The sequence below is a fragment of the Piliocolobus tephrosceles genome, chromosome 13 (genome assembly GCF_002776525.5).
Source record: "Piliocolobus tephrosceles isolate RC106 chromosome 13, ASM277652v3, whole genome shotgun sequence".
Classification (NCBI taxonomy): domain Eukaryota; kingdom Metazoa; phylum Chordata; class Mammalia; order Primates; family Cercopithecidae; genus Piliocolobus; species Piliocolobus tephrosceles.
The window spans coordinates 93,187,557-93,210,665 of record NC_045446.1 but is presented as its reverse complement, the minus strand read 5'-3'; the positions used below and the strand labels follow the sequence as shown (position 1 = coordinate 93,210,665).

Here is a 23,109-nt window from a genome sequence, read left to right as displayed (position 1 = left end):
TTGCATATCATGCTTTTTCATCAAACTTTTTTTATTTTTTTTTCAGACGGAGTCTCGCTCTGTGACTCAGGCTGGAGTGCAGTGGCACGATCTCGGCTCACTGTAACCTCTGCCTCCCGGGTTCAAGCAATTCTCCTGCCTCACCTTCCCGAGTAGCTGTGACTACAGGCACATGCTACCACACCCAGCTAATTTTTTGTATTTTTAGTAGAGGCGGGATTTTACCGTGTTAGCCAGGATGGTCTCGATCTCCTGATCTCGTGATCTGCCCACCTTGGCTTCCCAAAGTGTTGGGATTACAGGTTTGAGTCACTGCACCTGGCCTCATCAGAACTATTAACATAAAAATTGTAATTATTTTAAATTTTCTGTTAGGTAGTTCCAACATCTATGTCTTATCTTTTTCTGGTTCTCTGGATTGTTCTGTCTCTTGGAGTGGTACCTTTTCTTGCATTTTCATATACTTTGTAATGTTTTCTTGGAAGCTGAAATTTTGTCTAGAGCAGTAAAGACTAAGGAACTTTTAAAGCTTACAAATGCATATAACTTTCTTTCTGATAGGCCTTTAGGGATTTGTGTTAAATGAGGAGTTGGGCTGGATTTGAGGGTGATTTTTGCAGTACAGGTTTCAAACTCCTCTGAAGATACCTTTTATATAAAATGGGGGTCTACAGATTCCTTTTATTTAGGGTAGGGGCAGTTTTATGGACCCCTCCCCACAAAATAGCTGTGTATCTCTCCCTCAGGTTTCTGTCACAGACACAAAAAAAACTCCTGAATACTCTCATCAGGTAAGAGGCCATGGAGAAAAAGCCCGTAAGGGGGTAAGAACAACTATATCAGTTGCCCTCATACACTAGCAGCCTACACTTGGCCTTGACCAATTTATTAACTATTCTAGCTGAATTCTTAACAGTGCCTGGGTGCATATGCCCAGGTAAGCAAATGTTTGTGTTGTGTCACTTCTTTTTAGGCAACTGCAGCATCTCCTTAGATTTCATAGAGTTTTTGCCCTGCAATTTCATCTCTGAGAGGTTCAAAGAAAGTTATAAATTTGCAGTTTGTCTGGCTTCTATTGTTGAAAGAATAGAAACAATGCTCTTTCAAGCTCTCTACATCATTGGTTTACTTATTATTGACTACAACAGCCTTCCTTTTTTCACTCCAAGTATGATCACCAGCAAGACTACTAACATTCCAATGTATGAAATCCAGTGAAAGAAGTATCATTTTTGTCTCAGTGTCTGAGTCTGCTGGTGCCATATGCTGCTTAATTAGAGAGATAAAAGTACTGTGACTGGCCAGTTTTGGTACAGAGGAGGAGGGACATGAAGGAGATAAAGAGAATAGCATTGTCATAAAGGGACCTATTATTTACTAAGTGCTATTTTAACTGTTTTATTTATCTGGGGAGACAAAAGTTAATATACATAACACATAGAAGATATTGTGCTATCTGGGTAAAGATATATATTAATCATAATAGGTTAGAGCTTTAGTTATTTAAAAATTTATTGTTTAGTTTTCATTTTCTGAAACAAAAGTATGTTTTAACCAAACAAAAAGCTGTATAAACTACAATTACTTTTTTAATTTAAAAGAAGCAAAATTTCAAACATTGCTAAATCTGAAGTTATAAGAGAAGTATAATTTCTGCTTTAAAGATTTATTCAGAAGAACTTAATTTAGCTTAATTTTAAAGTGTTTCTCATTTACTCAAACTGTCTTGATTGCAGAAATTTGTACAAACATAATACAAATGATCTAATTCATGCAAAGTTTTTCTTCAGCAATGAAATGAAAAGTACATGTATTTATTCAGATATAAATTCACAAGATACATACTTAGCAGAACACATGTTTCTATTTTACCACTTATGCGGCAGTGGGACTTTTTCTACACATTTCTCTCCCCACTAAACTGAATTCCTTCAAAACAGGGACTATTTTTATTCACTTTTAAATTCGAAAACCTATTCTAATATTATATTAGAGGCAAATAATGTTGGATAGCTGAGATAAATAAAAGTAAAAAATACCAGAGGATCAATACAAATACTTCAGGAGAGGATAAGCTTTGGACTGAGTATTGAATGAAGAATTTAAATAAGCAAAAGCAGTGGCAAGAGTAATTCTAGAAAAGATATAAAGAAATCTTGAAATGCCTATAGCCAAAAATGCTAATAGCAAAAATATTTAACCAATTTTTTGAATCAACTCAAATGATATTTATAGTTGCTTTAAATGGAAAATACATCTTTAAAACAAAAGCAATATTCATTAATAGAAAGTACTAAGGATACTAAGGGTACAATCCATAAACAGGTACTGGCACACCACCCCCCAACAAAAAAAGAAAACGAAAAAAGTAAAAGAAAAATACATGCTCTACCCTTGAATAACTCAGAATCCTATAAAAGAGTACAGAAAAAACATGCTTCAGTTTCTTCCAACATCAATAGTAACAATTTCTCCCTGAATCTTGTATTCACATTAGATTACCTACATTTTGCCTTTAACTTTTATTGGTAGAGACATAGATCTGGTCAGTGCCAAACTTCCTAAATTAATCACCTATATTCATCGGCATCACTTTTTCACCCACTTTCCCTCCCAAACTATTGCAATTAGATTTCTATCCTCCAACATTCTACAGAGATGATTCTAGAAAAGATTTTGAAATACTGAATAATGCCCAATTCTTTATAACTTAGCCTTCCTCTTCCACTCCCTGAACAACCAGCATCACCCCCTTCCATCACCTGAAGACTGTCTTTTAAAGTTCTTCTGCTTGTCTTGTTTTCTGAATGCAGATAACTCTTGCTAAAATTCTTTCAAAGATTTTCCCATCTCCAAATATGTGTTAATTATAGATATTCCCCAGGATTCTACCTTCAGGCATCTTTCTTTTCTGCTTCTTCCTCCCTAGCAATCAATCTCTAATTCCCACAGCTTCCTCTCTCACAGATGTACTGCTTTTTTGTCAAATCTTTTTTTATCATATCTACATCTGAAGCCTCCCTACGTTTATTTATGTTCCTACTAGACATTTCCAAATACATATTTTATGGCAACTCAAATAAATGTTATTGCATGGGCAATTCAAATTAATATATCAAATTTATCTCTCCCCCTCCTCACCATCAAAAACAAAACCCAAAGTCTCTTGCTTTTGACTTTCACATTTTGGTTAATGTAACATCCCTAGAGTAATTATAACAGTGAAAGCTGGGCACGGTGGCTCATGCCTGTAATCCCAGCACTTTGGGAGGCCGAGACGGGCGGATCACGAGGTCAGGAGATTGAGACCATCCTGGCTAACATGGTGAAACCCCGTCTCTACTAAAAAAATACAAAAAACTAGCCAGGCGAGGTGGCGGGTGCCTGTAGTCCCAGCTACTCAGGAGGCTGAGGCAGGAGAATGGCGTGAGCCCGGGAGGCGGAGCTTGCAGTGAGCTGAGATCCGGCCACTGCACTCCAGCTTGGGCGACAGAGCCAGACTCTGTCTCAAAAAAAAAAACAAAAAACAAAAAACAAAAAACAAACAAAACAAAACAAAACAAAAACAGTGAGAAAGGTGAGGAAAAGACTCTATTAGCTGATGTGGTTGAGAACGCCATGTGGTGTGTATACTGCAGGTTACAAAAAGAAAAAAACTCCTAACTACTGACACATAGCATCTGTACATAAGTATCATCAACAATTTGCAGTAGATAGACACAACTTGTGGTCACTGCCTTGAATGTATGTACTCATTTTCAGCCTTCATACATGTACGAAATTGGCTATACAACTTTGGCATTAGCCTGTCCTTAAAAGCCCAAATCATCAAATACCTGATGCAATATCTGTTCTTATATCCCTGAACGTGCGCATGATAAATAATGTTTTCTAATCTACTTCTTGTCAGGTACATTGACAGGCTTGGTGTCGAATCAAACTTTGTAGTATCTGAATATTTACTTTCAAATAAGGGCATTTTAAACGTGGCTTGGAATGAAAAAAATCTCTAAATATATAAATTTTATTAGTTCAGTTGCATATACATCTTTATAATTTGAAAAATAAAATGTTACAATAATCGAGACACTATGAAACCCTTTTAAGTAAAAAATGGTAACTAAAAAAATAAGTACTCAAGAAAATACGTAGTGAAACAGACTAACAGTTAATTACAAATAAGAAAATATGTGTTACCAAAAAACCTTAGGAAGAATGTTATCTTCGTTTCATCCCAAAAGTATTCATAAAAATTGGAATACTAAGGCAAGACAAACTAGTAGAAATTAGATCATATTATGATAAATTTGGGATAATTTTTTGGTATATTTGAGTGACAAAAAGTAAAATGAGGTTTGGGTTGAATCAGGACAGTCTGGGGAAATAACATTGGAGTCTATCTTCTCATGGTACTATTTCCTTAGAAACTACATAGTTAAGATAAGCGTGGAACGTTTTATCTGCCTAGTGTGTCATGAAACCCCTGTTCCTTGGGACTCCACTTAGCCTGGGGAGCTGTGTGTTGGTATACAAGCACCGGACTTTTGTAGCTAACATGAAATAGAAGATTGGTGGGAAACTAAGGCTACAGCTTCTACATACCAAGATGACCCGCACACCCTTGGCTCTTGTTAACGGCCCAGGAGCAAAATAAGCTATGTATATAGGTAGCTGCTTGGCCTCCTTGTAAGACGAAGATGCTGAACATTCTGCATTTCTTCTCCTGTATCTCTAAGTCTGTAAGGCTGTATCTGCTCTATGTTACCCTATCACCTTCATTAGATAATTGATCCAAACTATGCTAAATCAGATTCCCCAGAACCTGAATGATACTGAGACTAGCAGTTGCAGAAGCCATGTTGTTAATAATAGAACTTTGAAGAGAAGGCTCTTGAACTTCTATTGATAAGGTTCCCAAAGCAAATACTTTATTGGAGTCTATGAAATAACCTTTTATTCTTTTAATAACCTTTAATTATATTAACCTTATTTGCTTAAGTATTGTAAAATTTTATCTGAGTATTCAAATATATGTATTATACACACATGAACGTATGTATTTGGGTAGAACTTGAGTTTAAACATTAAAATAGAGAGAGCTGGACAAGATGGCTGACTAGATGCAGCCAGGAAGAATCATTCCCACTGAGAGATACCAAATTATCAAGTAATCCAACAAAATTTGGGTAGATCTTTGGAAAGAAAACACTACCAAGAGTAGATGGAGAAGTGAGGCTGATGCCCAAGGTGAAGAGGGAGGAAGCTGGAACCCTATGTGCCTTACCATAATGCTTGGGGCTGTTCCTGGCTCCAAGCAACTCCTGAGGAAGTGATGAGTGAGGAGACTGAGGGATATCTCACCCTCACCTTGGACCTATGGGATCCTAGCTACAGGGGACTCCACATCCCCCAGAGATGTGGGAGGTGCTGGAGGATCTGCCTGGGGACTAGGCAGAAACAGTGCTTCAGCTGGTGTGGAGCTCAGGAGCTTTTGTGTGCAGGACAGCTGCACTGCAGTAGAGTAAGGCCGTAAGTGCCCATTTCCCCAGGAGTCCCCATCACCCTCCGAGAGGCTCTAGCATCATCTGACTGCCCGGCCAAGAGACAGCAGGGCTGGCTTCCCCCACAGGATTAGGGCACATCTGTTCTGCAGGCCCTCCCACCCCCGAGCCCCTCCATAGCCACCCCGCAGGATCGTGTGTACAATGTAGCCTCCACAGCCCTGCCTGGGTGTTCTGCACTATCTGAGTATTTTCCAAGTAACCTACGGGCATTTCAGATCCCCAAGCGCAGCCAGAGACTGACCCCAAGCCAAGGGCTGCTCCAGTGTCCCCGGAATGCGTATGCAGCTCAGGAGTACTAAGTCCAGATCTGCGGCCAGCACTGGAGCAGGGGAGAAGCGCCCACCCTCAGATCACTGAGGGGGTGGGACGTGCAGGTTTGTGGGCCAGCACAGAAGCGGTTCGTACCTCCCTCCACAGGGCTGGTCCAGAAAGCATATGGCCAGTCTATCTCCCGGCTGCAGCCTGTCAGAGGGAGCCCCACCACCCCGAACAAGTAGCAAAAGAAACTTAGGCAAGGCGCCAATGATCACAGGAGGCTCACTCAAAGCCAAGGAGGGGGACCTGGTGAGATGGTTTTATTCCCCGCCCCTAAGAACATGCCTGGGAAATCAAGGAAATACAAAAAAAACCACAGGGCTAAGAGCCTATCTAACAGCCACTACTCCTAAGCGCCGTCTATTGGACTGCAGCCCAAACTACAACACTAAACATTATTCTGCTAATAGATGCCGAAAATCAGGTGCAAGAATTCACCCACAAATGAAGACATTGTACAGAGCCTTGGCCCTTTGAAAGCATCCAAAACCAATCCCAGCTGGGTGCACCCAACTTGCATCAGAGTTAACACAACACCAGCCCCACCAGATGAGAATCAGAAAAAACTCTGGCAATTCAAAAAGCCAGTGTCCCCTTACCTTCAAAGGAGCCCACTATACGCCCATCCCCCGCCCACCAGCAATGGTCCCTAATCAGATTGAAATGTCTGAAATGACAAAGAATGCATAATGTGGCAAAAAAGCTCAACAAAATTCAGGAGAAAGTTGAAATCCAATCCAAGGAATCCAAAGTATCCAGTAAATCAATCCAAGAGCTAAAAAATGAAACAGGCATTTTAAGGAAGAACCAAACTGAACTTCTGGAATGGAAAAATTCACTATGAGAATTTCATAATACAAACCAGAAGTATTAACAGTAGTATACAGGTGAAAGATCTCCACAAAGAGAACTAAGAAACAGACACATAGACCGATAGAACAGAATAGAGAGCCCAGAAATAAAGCTACACACCTATAACAATCTGACGATCTTTGACAAGTCAACAAAACAAGCAGTGGGGAAAGAACTTCCTATTCAATAAATGGTTCTGGGTTAACTACCTAGCCATGTGCAGAAGATGGAAACTGGGCCCATTCCTTTCACCATATACAAAAATCAACTCAAGATGGATTAAAGACTTAAATGTAAAAGCCAAAACTATAAAAACCCTGGGAGACAACCTGGGAAATACAATTCTGAACATTGGCCCTGGCAAAAATTTCATGACGAAGATGCCAACAGCAATTGCAACCCAAACAAAAATTGTCAAATGAGACCTAACTAGAGAGCTTCTGCAGAGCAAAAGAGACTATCAACAGAGTAAACAGACAACCTACAGAATAGGAGAAAATGTTTGCAAACTATGTACTCAACAAAGATCCAATGTCCAGAATCTATAAGGAACCTAAAGAAATTAACAAACAAAAAACAAGCCCATTAAAAAGTGGGCAAAGAAAAAACATGAAGAGACGCTTCTCAAAAGAAGAAATACATGTGGTCAACAAACATATGAAAAAATGTTTAACATCATGATCATCAGAGAAATGCAAATCAAAACCACAATGAGATACCACCTCATACCCATCAGATTGGCTATTATTAAAAAGTCAAAAAATAACAGGTGCTGTCAAGGTTGCAGAGAAAAGGGAATGCTTATACACCACTGGTGGGAATGCAAATTAGTTCAACCACTGTGGAAAATAGTTTGCCGATTTCTCAAAGAACTTAAAACAGAGCTACCATTTGACCCAGCAATCCCATTATTGGGTATATACTCAAAGGAATATAAATAGTTCTACCATAAAGACATATGCACGTGAATGTTCACTGCAGCACTACTCACAATAGCAAAGATATGGAGTCAACCTAAATGGCCATCAACGGTAGACTGAATAAAAAAAATGGGATATACAGACAACATGGAATACTATGCAACATAAGAAAAGAACAAGACCATGTCCTTTGCAGCAAGGAAGTGAAGGAGCTGGAGCAAGACCATGTCCTTCACAGCAAGGATGGATGGAGCTGGAGATCATTTTCATAAGCAAACTAATGCAGGAACAGATAACCAAATACCACATGTTCTCACTTATAAGTGAGATCTAAACACTGAGTATACATGGATACAAAGAAGGGAACAACAGATACCAGGGTCTACTTGAGGGTGGAGAGTGAGAGAAGAGGGAGGATCAAAAAATTACCTATTGGGCACTATGCTTATTACCTACGTGATGAAATAATCAGTACACCAAATCCTTACGACACACAATCTATCCATGTAACAAATCTGCACATTTCCCCCGAATCTAAAAGTTTAAAAAGAAAAAAAAATCAGAAAATTAAATATTTTTAAAAGTATATTTAAAGCAAAACTGGAATGTGTTGTGAAAATAAAATAAAATGTTTAAATAAAGCTTGTGGGGTCTATAGTACTAAATCAAATTTAATTTTGTCTCCTTCAGGCTCACTAGCAACTTTTCTTGAAGGTAGATCTTCTTTTTAGGTTACCTGAGAACTGATCATGCGCTGAGATGAGCGAGCAATATTGGCAGGCAGACCAAAGAAACTAGGTTTGTCGTCCTCTGGAAGTTTCTCAATGACGGCACGATAGTCCTAAATATAAAAAAGTGAAAAACAGTTACTTTTTAAAAATAAAAATTGAACTTGCAATCACTGAAATAAGAAAGAATACTTTGAAATGTTAAAATATTATTTGTATTTTTATTTTCTAGATAAATCTCACTTTGCATATTAACTCAGTTATCTATGGGAAGTATTATCATTAATACTTTTCACACTTCAATTATTTGATATTATATTTTCTTATCCTAACTCCCACATCCAAAGGGACCCTGATTTATTTTACACATATTTGAGTGACTACGCCTATAATATGGAAGCTACTATGTTAGATGTTTTTAGGAAAGCTCTATAATTTTTTTGCTGTAACTTACCAAAGACCAATCTGCAGAGTGCAGTTCTGCTCATGTTAAATTAAGACAAATATTCAAGCAATCTACTTTTGTTTCTTTTTAACTTAGAGAAAACTTGTAAACATGTAGACACACATTAGTATGCAAGCACTGCTTTGTAAATTACTTTATAATAGAGCAATTGCAGTTAGTCTTCTGTTTGCTGGTGAGGTGTGATAAAATGCATTGATAATCCTATCATTTCATCCTAAGAACTACCCTACACATTGAATAAGCTTGGCTTTTGAGCACTCATCTCAACAGTTACTCACTGATGACTTTAAATCAAAACTAAGTGCAGACAAAAAGACTTATTCAGTTTGGCCTAAACATGGAAACTGTTTTGTTTTCATGAAGAGAAGTTATTTTAAGGCAAGTACTGCACGTGTATCTAAACTGTGTTTGCTGAAGTAGGCATGGGGAGACTTGGCCTCTGACTTCCCCTCATCCTTTCTTATCCTTGGCAGCCGACCCTGAAGTATTTCCAAGGAGACAGATGGACTCCAGGAAGTCCAGGACCTGTAAATATGTCATATTTTGGAAAGTCATGCTGTTCTTTGAAATTCTTCCAATCCTTTAGCTTAGCATTTGTAAACTTCCTCGAGGTATTCAATCGCAATATATATGTATAAATGTATATGTACATGTACATGAGTGTATGTTTGCATATATGTGTGCATATGTTATCATGGGAAACATTCAGTGTCTTTTGTCTAACTCAATTAGAAAGCTAAACAGTGATTCTCATTAAGTCATCCTATAAATTTAAAAATATTTACTCTTTGTAGAGATATACACTTTGCTCATTTCAAAATAGTTACGAAATCTTCTTGTCGAGACTGGCTAGAGTCTTCCGTCTATCTAGAACTATATACAGTGATATGCTGACTAATAACTGGCAGTTACATATTCAGACTGATTTATCCTTATTTGTAGATAAAAATATATATATACCATGTGACAAAATTTATATAAACAGCACAAAAACAGGAAAATTAGGCTGTTAGAGTAAGGATAATGTACCCTTTGTGGGAGAGGCAGTAACTAGAAGGGAACATAAGGAGAAGCTAATAGTATTCTGTTTCTTGACCCCAGAACTGGCTACACTCATGTGGTCTATCTATGTATAAAAATTCATGGAATTGTGCATTTATAATGTATACATTTCTGTATGAATTGTATTTTTCAATGTAAGCTTCTAACAATAGAGTTGGAAGACTTGTTGGGGTACACTATCTGAAATAAATGTATAATAATTATGCGATATTCTGTATTTACTCATTCACTCTAAGGTTCTGCTAGAAGGTAAACTCCACAGATGCATTACTATATCCACAATACCTAGAGCAGAACTATCACTAAGCAGATGTTCAATGCATATTATTGAATGAATGAGTAAATTAAAGATACTAGAAATAAAACAGGATACTTAAGGTTATAAGATAGTCAATAAGAGTAATATATTTAATAGTTTTTTTAACTTTTGTTTTTTGACAATTATGTGCCAAATGAAGGATTTTTCTTGAAAAATATTTGGATGAAAGAAAATAGCACAAAACTGAGAGAACTACATAATTGAATAGATACGTGCCTTCGTAATTCAAGAAGAAATGTATAATTATAGTACGCTAATAAGTCATTATTTGCACACAGATACACATATAGGTTTGTGGCAAAATAAATTAGAATTGAAATCTTTCAGCTATACTTATTACTATTTTCTGGAAAAGATGAGTTCATTCTAGGAGGCTTTCATGTGATGGTTCAAAGCAAAAAGCTACAGTTGGCTGAAATAGATACACAAAACATTGCTGTGGAAAAACAAAGTAAATTTCTTTCATATATTTAGACAAGCTTTAAGTGTACACGCCAGAAACTGAAGACACAAATAGTATTTGTCTTCTTTCCTATTTTTCAATATATGAGAGTACACTCATGACTACTATGAAGTGCATATTCTCCCACTGCAGTTTTTCACAGCAGTCCTACCTTCTTTGAATTTTCTTTGGCCAGTCCCTTCAAGATCTGTCTACAGACCAGCCTATTATGATGATCAACCACCCAACTTTCAGTAAGTACTCAAAAGTTTTTAGGATGCCTTACTAAAGTTGAGAGAATCAAGCCATATATTGTCATAACAAATAATCCAAACTGAATAATTACTTGTGCATATATTTAACAATGTAAGAAATGATTCATGTATCATTCATGTATCATGTATCATATATGATAAGTAACACATATTTAACAATGTAAGAAATGATTCATGTATCTACCTGCAAATAGATTGAAAATCATTCATTTTACCTACCAAAATGCTGCAGGATTGTGGTAGAGATACAGAATATGGAAAAATGCTTCTCTTGTTCCTTTGGTTGAATACATCAATAACTGAAGAATTAAAAAACAGCTTCAGGTATGACTGAAGAACTCTAAGGTCAAAATAGTTATCTATACGTCCTCCATAAATAGCATTTTCAAGTAAACCATGTACAAATTCCCATTGTATATCTTTGGCACCTATAATTTAAAAAAAACACTTTTATTAATTTTATTTTTAAAACATTAACTAAATTCCTGGCTTGAGTTATATTTATAACATACAGCAAAATACATTTAATATAATTAAATCATTTATTCAAATGACCATTAATATTAATAGTAGTAAATAATATTTGAGATTTTTTAATCAAGTAAAATCTTCCAAATATTTTACATGTATAAATTCACTTAATCCTCATAGCAAAGATAGAAGTATTAATATTATACAATTATACATATGGAGAAACCTTCCTAAGGAATAGGAAGGCTAAGGCACCAAAATGAGAAAGTTATACAAAGATCTGAAATAGAAATGAGGTACTCTGAATCCAGTCAGATTATCTGAATTATCTGCCACACAATCCTGGTTACTTAAATTGGAAATTCCTGAAGCGGACCTATCCAAAACATAATTTTACACATTTGATGAAACTGTCAGTTTATAAAATAATCTGATTAACAGGGAAACTCTACAAAACACCTTCACACATTACACTCTTCTAAATGTCATGATTTTACATAGTCAACTATCTACTTTCTATTTTAATAGAAGAGAAATGTAATATTAAAAAAACACAATAGAATTTTTTCTTTTTGGTTTTGGTTTTTTTGAGATGGTGTCTCGCTCTGTCACCCAGGCTGGAGCGCAATGAGGCGATCTCAGCTCACTGCTTCCTCCGCCTCCTGGGTTCAAGAGATTCTCCTGCCTCAGCCTCCTGAGTAGCTGGGATTACAGGCGCGTGCCACCATGCCTGGTTAATTTTTGTATTTTTAGTAGAGACAGGGTTTCACCATGTTGGTCAGGAACTTCTTGTATAAGATATTATTTCATTTTGCAACAGAAATATCCTTGTCATCACAATTTTGTGGTAATGTTAAAATGTAAGAATTAAATCTCAGATCTACAGTAAATACAGGAGACACAGAACTATATTTAAACTAGCTAATAAACTTTATTGTTAGCATTACTAGCATAGTTCTGTTTCATTACTATAAAATTTAGAGATATGACAAAAATTGATTATCTACATGCCTTGGAACATAAGTGATTTAGGTCGCCTCCTGCAGGATAAGAGGACCTCCATAGTGGAAGAATAAAGTTGTTATCTGCCTATATCTTATTGTCAACAGTGACTAAACAAAGGACTTCACCAGGACTCGAATTTCTAGTTGTCCTGATACTCACTAAAGGATACCTTTATCATTTAGTCAGTCACTGATAAGTTAGCCAGTCATTGATAAGTCAGTGAGGAATACAGACATATTAGTGTATCTTTCAACTTATAAAATAGAAACGGCAATCATTATGTGAAATATTTTATAGAATTTTTATAAGAAAATATTATTTTTCTTCTACCTATTTTTCTCAAAACAAATTTTATGTTGTTCAGGATAAAATAAAAATGAATAGAACTCAAATTACAACAATAGCAATAATTACAGTCAACCATTACTGATAGCTTAACTCTATATATTAAATGTACTAAATGTTAAATGCTTCATGTGGCTTTTGTAATTTAAACTTCTGGATATTCAAATAAACTGAGGTAGTGTCTACTATTATTCCTAATTTAAAGATCAGGAAACTCAGGCTTAAAGATTAGGAAACTTGCTCTAGGTCGCATGGCTATTACTCTCAATACCAATTGTTTCCAAGATTTAGAACTTTTTCTCTTTTTCAGCATTGAATTCTATACATGTGGAAGTTCCTTCATATCAGAAAATTCTGTAACCATAAGATTTAACAGATTTTTACTCTGAGATTCAATATCATTTTAAAGGATCTGCCTTTTATTTAAAACATAATGGTGTAAGATATCTATCTATATATGTCTTAGAATGCTATTAATTAATTCTATCACAAACTTGAAACACAATGATAAATCATTCAAGTTCTCTGTTCTCTTTTGTGCACTAACACTAATAGCCTCTTAGTGGTATTATAAAAGTCAAATAAATATTCAAAAGCATTTTGGAAAATTACCAAGCTTTTAGGCAAGCTGAAAAAAGTATTAGTCTATATTCTCCAAAAAAAAAAAAAAATCAGCGTCAAATGTTAAAAACAACAGTTCACGGGGGTCAGGAAGTAGTTACCCATGTATGAGGAGGGGAATGTTGGGTCGTATGTAGAAAGGAGTAGAAAAAAGGCACTGCCAAAGTACTAATAATGCTGTTTTCATTTTTTTTGGGGGGGGGGAGTGTAAGTTACATAGGTTCAATTTATGGGAAATTTATTGAATTCTACATTTATCTGTACTTTTCTGATGTAGAATTAAATTCTCTTTCAATACTATTTGGCATCAACTGGTAATGGTGAACAAATGCATACCCTATGGCCTAGCAATTCTATTCCTACATATATACTCAACAGAAATACATCTATATATCCACCTAAAGGTATAGCAGCATTACCCATAATCATCCCAAACTCAAAACTACCAACATGTCCATCAACAGATATACATATAATTACACAAAGGCATACTGTATAGCATTGAGAATAAATGGACTACAACTAAATGCAAACATACAGCTGAATCTATCAAATATAATGTTAACTACAGGAACCCAAACACTAGAGCGTACATGCTGTATGTTTCTAGTTTTACAAAAACAGGCATAACTAATCTATATAGTTAAGTGTCTGGTGTCTACCTCAGGAACAGGGGAAGGTAAAGTTGGGGGATGGTAGAGGCCGAAAGGCAACATTACATGAGTAGATTCAGTGGCACTTATAATGTTCTGTTTCTTGATTAAGGTGCTGGCCACGTAGGGGAATTCAGTCTGTGGAAATTTCATTGAGCCATAATCTTGTAAGTACTTTTTGTCCATATAGTTCATTAAACAGATTTTTTTAAACTTCAAAAATGTATAAATTAAAATGGGACTTGGTCACATCCTAGCTGTCCATCCTTATCCTTTTGCCAAGGACAAGTTGTAGAAAAAATTTCTGATGCTATTAACTCAAATAATAATTGAGTACCTATGATGGGCTAGGCACTGTTATAAACCTCAAGGATATACACAGTAAACAAGACAAAGATCTTAATTTAAAACAGATTATGCTCTAGTGGGAAGAGACAAACAAAATAAGAAAAAAATGAATAAACAAGAAGATATTCAAGTAGTACTAATGTATTAAGACAATGTGACAAGACAAAGGGATAGAGAATGATTGGATTACTTCAGATTCAGCAGTAAGAAATCAATCTCCAGAAGCAATTCTCTTCTCAAGAGGACACCTCTAAGCTGAGAAGTAAACACTAGGAAGAGGAAGGCCATATGAAAATTTGGGAGGAAAGCATTTCAGACAGAAGGAAGAACACCTATTAAAACCTTCAAGTAAGAACAAGTCTGGCTTGTCTGAGGAACATAAAGATGCCAAATATGGATATAAGTTTTAAATAGGAAAATTATATGCTTTGGTTTGCATTTCTAAAAACTAAAGTTTTTTATGGTATGAAGAACGTTTGCAAGGGTGCTAAAGTGGAAGACCAGGTAAGAAATTATTGCTTGGACTGCCAACACTTTGGAAAATAAGTGAATAGAATCATGATGTGATTTGCAAAGGACAGAAATTGCCAAAGCACTGGATGTCTGAGGATGAGGAAAAAAAAAAAAAAAAGAATCGAGGGTGACTCACAGGCTTTAGCCTTGAACAACTATTAATACATGCATGGTGGGCCATCTACTGAAACGGGGGCAGAATCAGGAAAAAGTATTCGGCAGGGTTGCAGGGTTGGGGGTGGGGAGGAGACAGGAATTGAAAGATCTGTTTGTGACATTTTTAAGTTTGAGATTACTATCATCATATTCTATTCCCTAATCCATTATTGGTCTAAACTCTAGTGTCCCCCTCCCTTGGCCCTGCACAATAAACTTTAGAGATTAAACTGTTCCTGTTTTCAAAGAGGCTGATAGCTAGATGGACTTAGGGGATCAGATTACATGGCTTTATTTGCTGCTCTGTTTCAACGTATTATTTGTACCTTGTTTCCCGAATCCTACTTAGTAATTCAATTATGACTCCGCAAATCCTTGGTACTGATCTTAATCTACTATACTCCTGAATTTTAACAGTTCCCTTGAAAGACATCTGAAAAATTCAGTTAACGCCTGAAACTTCTGAAGGCCACAAAGTGAAAACAAGGTCTTTCTAGCTTTCTGCTTCCAGAAAGAAGAATCCATGTAAGAACAGATTCATATAAGAACTCTGAGATAATACAGGTATAGCAGTCAAATAAAAAATAAAATAAAAAGCAAAAGCAAATTTTGTGATAGGAAGGTAAGCCACTTTGGAAGAAAACATATAGTTAATAAGACCTCAGATAAAATATTTTATTAATATGAGATTAAAATTTTTGTTAGAACTTACCATCAAAAAGTCTGTCAATAATGTTGTACCCAGCCCGAAGATCTGATAAAGAAAATTCATAAAACTTGGTCCAACCCTGTTAAAAAATAATTTTTTTAAATAAACAACTAAACAGTACTCAGAGAGATATATGTATGTATCGCTGTCCTTAAACAAAATGATCAATATAGACTTAAAAAATATATAACTCCTGAGAATTTTTTTAAAAATCCAACACATAATAAATCTAAAATAACAGTAAATTTAAAAAAAAAATTTACTGGCCATAGCACGAAAAGTACTTTATAATACAATACTAATTTTAGTGATTTATGTAGCCAACATAGTCATAGAAAATAAATTGGTATACTAAATTTTTTATTCTGATTACTATATATACATTGGGATATTTCCTATAATTTTATCCTTCAGAATTGTGGATTTTCTCCACAAACATACAAAAAAAACCACACCAAAAAAAGCCCAAAAGCACATAGCAGTATATTCATTCATATTGAACCCACAAAGCATTCATATTGAAACTAAAATTATATACCTATAATAGCTAAAATGTTTGTATAAAATGAATATTCATAGAGCTCTATATTGTATAGACAATAAATTGAAACATAAAATAATTTATATATGGCTTCTATTGACTAGTTCTATGTAATAAAATAAGTTCAAGCTAAAATATATTTAGACTTGGATATTATTTAGGAATACTGATACAAATTTCATTCATTCATTCAACACTCAAAAAATATTGTAAAAATATGTATTATATGTCAGGCTCTGGGAATATAATAATGAACAAAAAGTTATCCCTGCCCTCATGTAGCTTTCAGTAAAACATGGGAAAGGGTGGGATGGAGACAATCACTCAAATACATATACAACTGTAAAATGATAATAACTGATGGAGAGAAACATTTAGTATGTTTCACACGTATGAAAGAGATCTGACCTAATCTAGAGGAGAGGGAAAGTCACCCTAATAGGGAGAGGGGTGGCATATAAAGATAAAAGTAGACAGATTTAAGAACTCGTTAGGAAAATAAAACTAACAGAATTTTTGTATTGGATTGTAATGGAGTATGAAAACACTGAAAAGAGGGCTGTTAAGAATGACTTCTAAGCTTATTGCTCATTCAAATTGATGATGGATGATGTCATTCTTAATAAGTGAAACACTGAAAGAATACAAGATTTGGGAAGGAATATCATGAGATCACCAAACAAAAGTTTAACAAAGCATTTAAACAAACACATCAAACAAAAACATAAAGTTTTGGACTGCTATATACCAGGCCGTGTTTTGTTCAATCAAAATATAACAATGAACAAGAGACAAATATCTGTGCACCTGGGAAGCTTAAATTCTAGTGCTTGATCCAGAACATGTGAATTTTCAGACATGTTCGAGACATCCAACTGGATATGTCAACTGTTAGATAGGCAAACATAGAGCCTAGAAAGTTTATCTGAGCTGTATGTGTAAATTTGGGGTCAATAGCATTTGGATACTTTTTTTGTTTTAAAAAAAAAAAAAGAAAGAATATTATGGATATTATGAAAACAAAAGATTCAAATTTTGCTCAGTTAGCAGATTTAAGAATTAAAGATCTGTAAAGGATATGTATCCATCAACCATTAACAAAATTCCTCTAATATTTATCTAAACTTTCTAACAATTCGAAAGTCTTAATACAATTTCTTATATCATTCTGTTAGACCTTATATGTGAAAGTTTATTTTTTAAAAATGTTTAATACCTTGAAGATCAATATTTTTAAAACCCCCAAATTAGAAAACTGTTGCTATCAATATTGCTTAATATATATATCTATGACATGGTCTTTAACAGTAAAAACTGTCTCTAACAATTCTATTGTTAGAGACCATATCATAGGTATATATATTTTGTCTACATTACCTCTAGTGTTTTGATTTTTATGAGAACAAAAGTATGGTATGAAAAAAGTGACATTCTCAAACTTTTTTTGTGTGGGAAAGTGAATTGCTGTATCCTCTATGGATAAAAATTTGGTAATATTTATAGATTTCTAAAAATATATATATTCTTTGACCCAAATATTCCACATTTAAAAACTGACAGCTATGAATAGGTGTTAAATGAAGCATGCATAGGGATATCCATTGCAACTTTTTTTTATAATTGCAAGAGTTGAAAAGAATATATATGCCCATCCAACAATACAGAACTGCCAAAAAAAAAAGTATAGCAGTATTATGTAATACAAAAAATATTTTTAAATTGGGCATTAAATAGACACTGTCACTTAAAAATGTCAAATATATTGTTCTAAAAAGCAAGGTACAGAGCTGTGTTTGTAATACGCCACCTACCGTTTGAGTTATAAAGAACATAAATGCATATATAAATTAATAAAATCTTTGTATATTCCTACAAACTCTCTGAAGTACAAACAAGAAATGGTTAATAGTGGACCCTCTGAGAATAGAAAGTGGACGGCAGGGAAGTAAGTAGGGAGGAACGTAACTTTTCACTACAAACCGTTTTATATTGTTTTTATTTATACCATGTGCCTATATAAAAACAATACAATCCAAATTTTTAATGTAACTTTTCTCAATAAAGGTAAATCACTATCAGTATTTGTTCATCTATCAGTCAGGATTAATTGATATATTAGGCTAAGGACAGAGGTCAGAGAAGTTAGAAAAAAAAGATTTACAGGGAGATGTGTCTACCCATTTTGGAACTCTATACTTTTTAGGTGTGATTATTTGAGCAAGTTAACTCTGATCAATGAGTCCTCCCCATAAGTGTGGTATACATATTATAAGAAACAACACAATGCTATTATTATTTACTATTTCATCTGTTTGACAAATGTTTATGGACAGGCTACAAGCCAGTCACTGTGTTAAGCACTAAACAAACACTATTTCATTTGATGCCCACAATAAAGGTAAATATGATTGTTATTCTCATTCTACAGTTGAGGAAACTGATGCTTATTGGAGTTAAAACAGTTTACCCAAGGTATCGCTGCAAGAAACTCTCGAGTCAAGACTTAACTGCAAGTCTGTCTAGCTCCAGAACCTATGCTGTTTTCACATGGCACTGAAATAGAGAGGTTAAAAGGGGAGCAGGGTGAGGAGGGCGGTTTGAGGAGAGATTTTCCTCAACAGAAGTGGACAAAGTTGAAAAAAAGAGGATGGGAAAAATTTAAAGATGGAAGAGTGATGCAATTTACAGCTGAGAGAAGCATTTGGCAACAAGAATTGACCATTAGTACCAGATACGACTGCCATGGCAACGGAAAAAATGCAGTTGATGATTGTGATGACAGTAACAGAGAGCCTTCGGTGAGAAAGAGCTAGATAGATTCAAGACCTTAAAGAAGCCCAGCATGACTGAAGTGTAGAATGCAAGTGACATAAAGTGTCCGAGAGGAGGCTGAAGAGATAGATGGGTCTTTTCTTCTGGACTGTGGTATGGTATTTGCACAGCTTTCCCCTAAGTATGATAAAAAGCCACTTGATACATTTTAAGCAAAGTAATAACCAAATTCATATATTAGAAAGATAATTCTGGTTGCTAAATGCAAAAAGTAGGAAGAACAGTTGGAAAACTAATTCAGAAAGTAGTACAGGTGAGAGGTGATGAGGCTTAAAAACTGGTGAAGTCCTCATATTTAAACTATATTTTGGAAGTAGAATTAATAAGACTTGATGATGGACTGGATACGGAAGCTTTGAAACACAACATATCAAGAACAGCTCCTGAGTTTGTAGACTAAGGAAGTAGACAGATACCAATGGCTTTTACTGGGAAGAACTGACGGGTATGGGGAATTCAGGTTTTGAAGTTTGAGATATCTATGCAATATAAACCATAAAAATGATACCTAACACGCACTGAGGGCTTACGATGGGTCACAAATTGTTCTTAATACTTTAATACAATGAGATGTGAAGTAGTTAACTATATACAGTCTAGAAGATTAGCAGAAAAGATCCGATTAAGGATATAAATTTAAGTCATGAGCCAAATTAATATGTAAATATGTAAACCTAGCTATTAATACTGCATTACAAATTTTTTTTTTTTTTTAAAACAGAATCTCGATCTGTCGCCCAGGCTGGAGTGCAATGGCGCGATCTCGGCTCACTGCAACCTCTGCCTCCTGGGTTCAAGCGATTCTCCTGTCTCAGCCTCCCAAGCAGCTGGAGCTACAGGTGCGTGCCACTATATATATATATACACACACACACACACACACACATATATACACACACATATATACACATATACACACACATATACACATATATACACACATACACACACATATATATACAGATACATATATACACCTATATATACACACATATACACTATTTCATTTAATGCCCACAATAAAGGTAAATATGATTGTTATTCTCATTCTACAGTTGAAGAAACTGATGATTATGGGGGGTTAAAACAGTTTACCCAAGGTATCCCTGCAAGAAACTCTTGAGTCAGGACTCAGATGCAAGTCTGTCTAGCTCTAAAATCTATGCTCTTGTTTTGACATGGCACTGAAATAGAGAGGTTAAAAGGGGAGCCGGGTGAGGAGGGCAGTTTGAGGAGAGATTTTCCTCAACAGAAGTGGACAAAGTTGAAAAAAGAGGATGGGAAAAATTTAAAGATGGAAGAGTGATGCAATTTACACACACATATATACACACACACACTTTTTTTTTTTGGAGGTGGAGTTTCACTCTTGTCGCCCAGGCTGGAGTGCAATGGCACGATCTCAGTTCACTGCAACCTCCACCTCCCGAGTTCAAGCAATTCTCCTGCCTGAGCCTCCAGAGTAGCTGTGCTTATAGGAATGCAACACTATGCCCAGCTAATTTTGTATTTTTAGTAGAGATGGGGTTTCTCCATGTTGGTCAGGCTGGTCTCCAACGCCCGACCTCAGGTGATCCGCCCGCCTCCCCAAGTGCTGGGATTACAGGCATGAGCCACCATGCCTGGCCACAAAAATATTTTAACATACAAAAATATAAAGCTTAGAATGTATCCAAGACATGGTCTTACTTACCTGAGGAATATAATTTCTTCTTTCTTGACATGCAGCATGAAACCATGCAAGACTGAAGAGAGCATGAGCTCGATGCATATTATCTTTTTTGCTAATTTGCTCAGGAGTCCAAGACTCATAAGTACGCATTAAATTTTTCTTTAAACCAGGAGGTGACTAAAGAAAAAAATCAACAGACATCCTATTGCTAAAATCCTACAAGTAAAATATATTAGATTTTAACATATTTAAGAATATAATTTAAAGAAAAATGTTCAGATTACCAGGTTTCAGTTAAACTATTATGTTACTTCAAAATGTACATAAAACTAGTTTTAAACTGCTTATATCTAACAGTTCATCCAAATATTAATTCAGAATAATTTTTCAAATGTAAAACTATATACAATAATATTCAAAATAACCAAATAAGTTTTATATGACGATTGAGAGATTTTTTTTTTCACTGACACTAAATCACCACTTACAATACTAATGTGATATTGATTGTTATGGGATAGGTGTTTGAGTTTAATATGCCAGTTTTCCCTCACTAGTTGCTATTTGAATTTCCATGAGGAATTCCACATACCATTTACATAGAATGTCAACTAATCTTCCTGGTGCATTAGTCCAAATTTAAAGTATTGTGTAACATTGCTAGGTTCATAGACCCAAATAAAAATCCAGGAACTGAAATTGTATATCAGACTAGTATAAAATTTTTTAAAATGTTCATCCATATGCATCGTATCTGTCATTATTTTTCAAATTATCAAAATGATAACTTTTCAAGTTCGTGGAAAAATAGCAAAATAACACCCTCAAGAAAGAATTCTAATATTAAAAAATATATAATGTGGGTTTTTCTGCCCAAGTTATTCTAACTAGCTTGTTCTAAAAGTAAAGTAGTTCTTCCAAAATGGTTTCTAACATAAAAATAATAAATTCAGGTCAATATTTTCAGAATGCCAAAAATTAGTCATCCCCTTTGAAATCCTTTTCATTGTTATTTCTTAAGTAAAATGACCTTCTTTTTTAAAAGGCGGCTGGGCATGGTGTAATCCCAGCACTTTGGGAGGCTGAGGTGGGTGGATCACTTGAGGTCAGGAGTTCGAGACCAGCCTGGCCAACATGGTGAAACCCACCTCTACTAAAAATACAAAATAAAAAAAAAGAAAAGAAAGAAAATATACCACTGAAGTATTAAGTACCTATCAAATTTACACTTTTTAAATGAAAGCTTTTTATGTTTATGAAACACTTACAAAAACTATCACAGATAAGGCCAAATTTCTGCACACTATTCAATAAAACATGACATTAATAGGAAACCAAACCACTTAGAGTTTTTAAAAAGGCACTACACAAAAGATCATGCAAATTAATAAATCCTGTACACTTAAAGAGAAAATCACATATACAGACTGAAAAATAATGAAACAAAAACACTAATATGCCAAAATTGTGAAATAAAGCCAAAGACATATTAAGCTGCAAATTCAGACTTAGAACAATTTCAGTATGAATGCAAGTAAATACAAAACAAGTATTCAACTCAAGAAATCAGGAAGAATAAAAGAAAAAATCTAAAGACAGCATTAGAAAGAAAAACAAAAAAGAAAATTCAGTGAAATGAAAAGAATCAGGAAAAGCAAATTCATAAGTAAAGGATCAGTTATTTGGAAAACAAATTTTTTAAACAACTCTGACAACTAATCGAAAAAAGAAATCAGGTATCGCCTCAGACCCACTCAGATGACCACTATTAAACACACACACTCGGAGAAAACTGTTGGTGAAGATGTGGAGAAACTGTTCAGTGCTAGTGGGAATGTAAATGATGTAGCCACTATGAAACACAATATGAAGTTCCATCAAAAACTTAAAAATAGAATCACCATATGATCCAGCAATCCCACTTCTAGCTACATATCCAAAATAATTGAAAGTGGAATCGTGAAGAAATATGTGCTCACCTGCGTTCACTGTATTATGCACAACAGCCAAGAAGTAAAAGACCTAAATGTCCACTGATGGATTAATGGATAAAGAAAATACGGTATATACATACAATGAAATATTATTCTATCTTAAGAAAGGAAATCCTATCATATGCTAAAACATGGATGAACCTTGAGGACATTATGTTAAGTGAAATAACAAAAAGATAATCCATGATTTTACTAAATGAGGTAGCAAAAGTGGTCAAACTCTTAGAAAGTAAAATGGTGGTTGCCAGAGGATAGGGCAAAATGAAGAGTTGCTCTTCAGTGGTCATAGAGTTTCAGTTTTGCAAG

The 23,109-nt window shown here is 35.0% G+C and overlaps 1 protein-coding gene across 2 annotated transcripts in view; it reads right to left on the bottom strand.

Moving 5' to 3' along the window:
- DYNC2H1 (dynein cytoplasmic 2 heavy chain 1) overlaps nt 1-23,109 on the bottom strand; it is a 352,433-nt gene that overhangs the window by 126,760 nt on the left and 202,564 nt on the right. For both annotated transcript variants that reach the window (XM_023208014.3, XM_023208015.3), the window contains 4 exons: nt 20,831-20,986; nt 15,768-15,843; nt 11,163-11,371; nt 8,388-8,492 (listed from right to left, as the gene is read on the bottom strand). In XM_023208014.3, the coding sequence (XP_023063782.2) occupies nt 8,388-8,492; nt 11,163-11,371; nt 15,768-15,843; nt 20,831-20,986 (546 nt within the window). The remainder of the gene's footprint in view (nt 1-8,387; nt 8,493-11,162; nt 11,372-15,767; nt 15,844-20,830; nt 20,987-23,109) is intronic.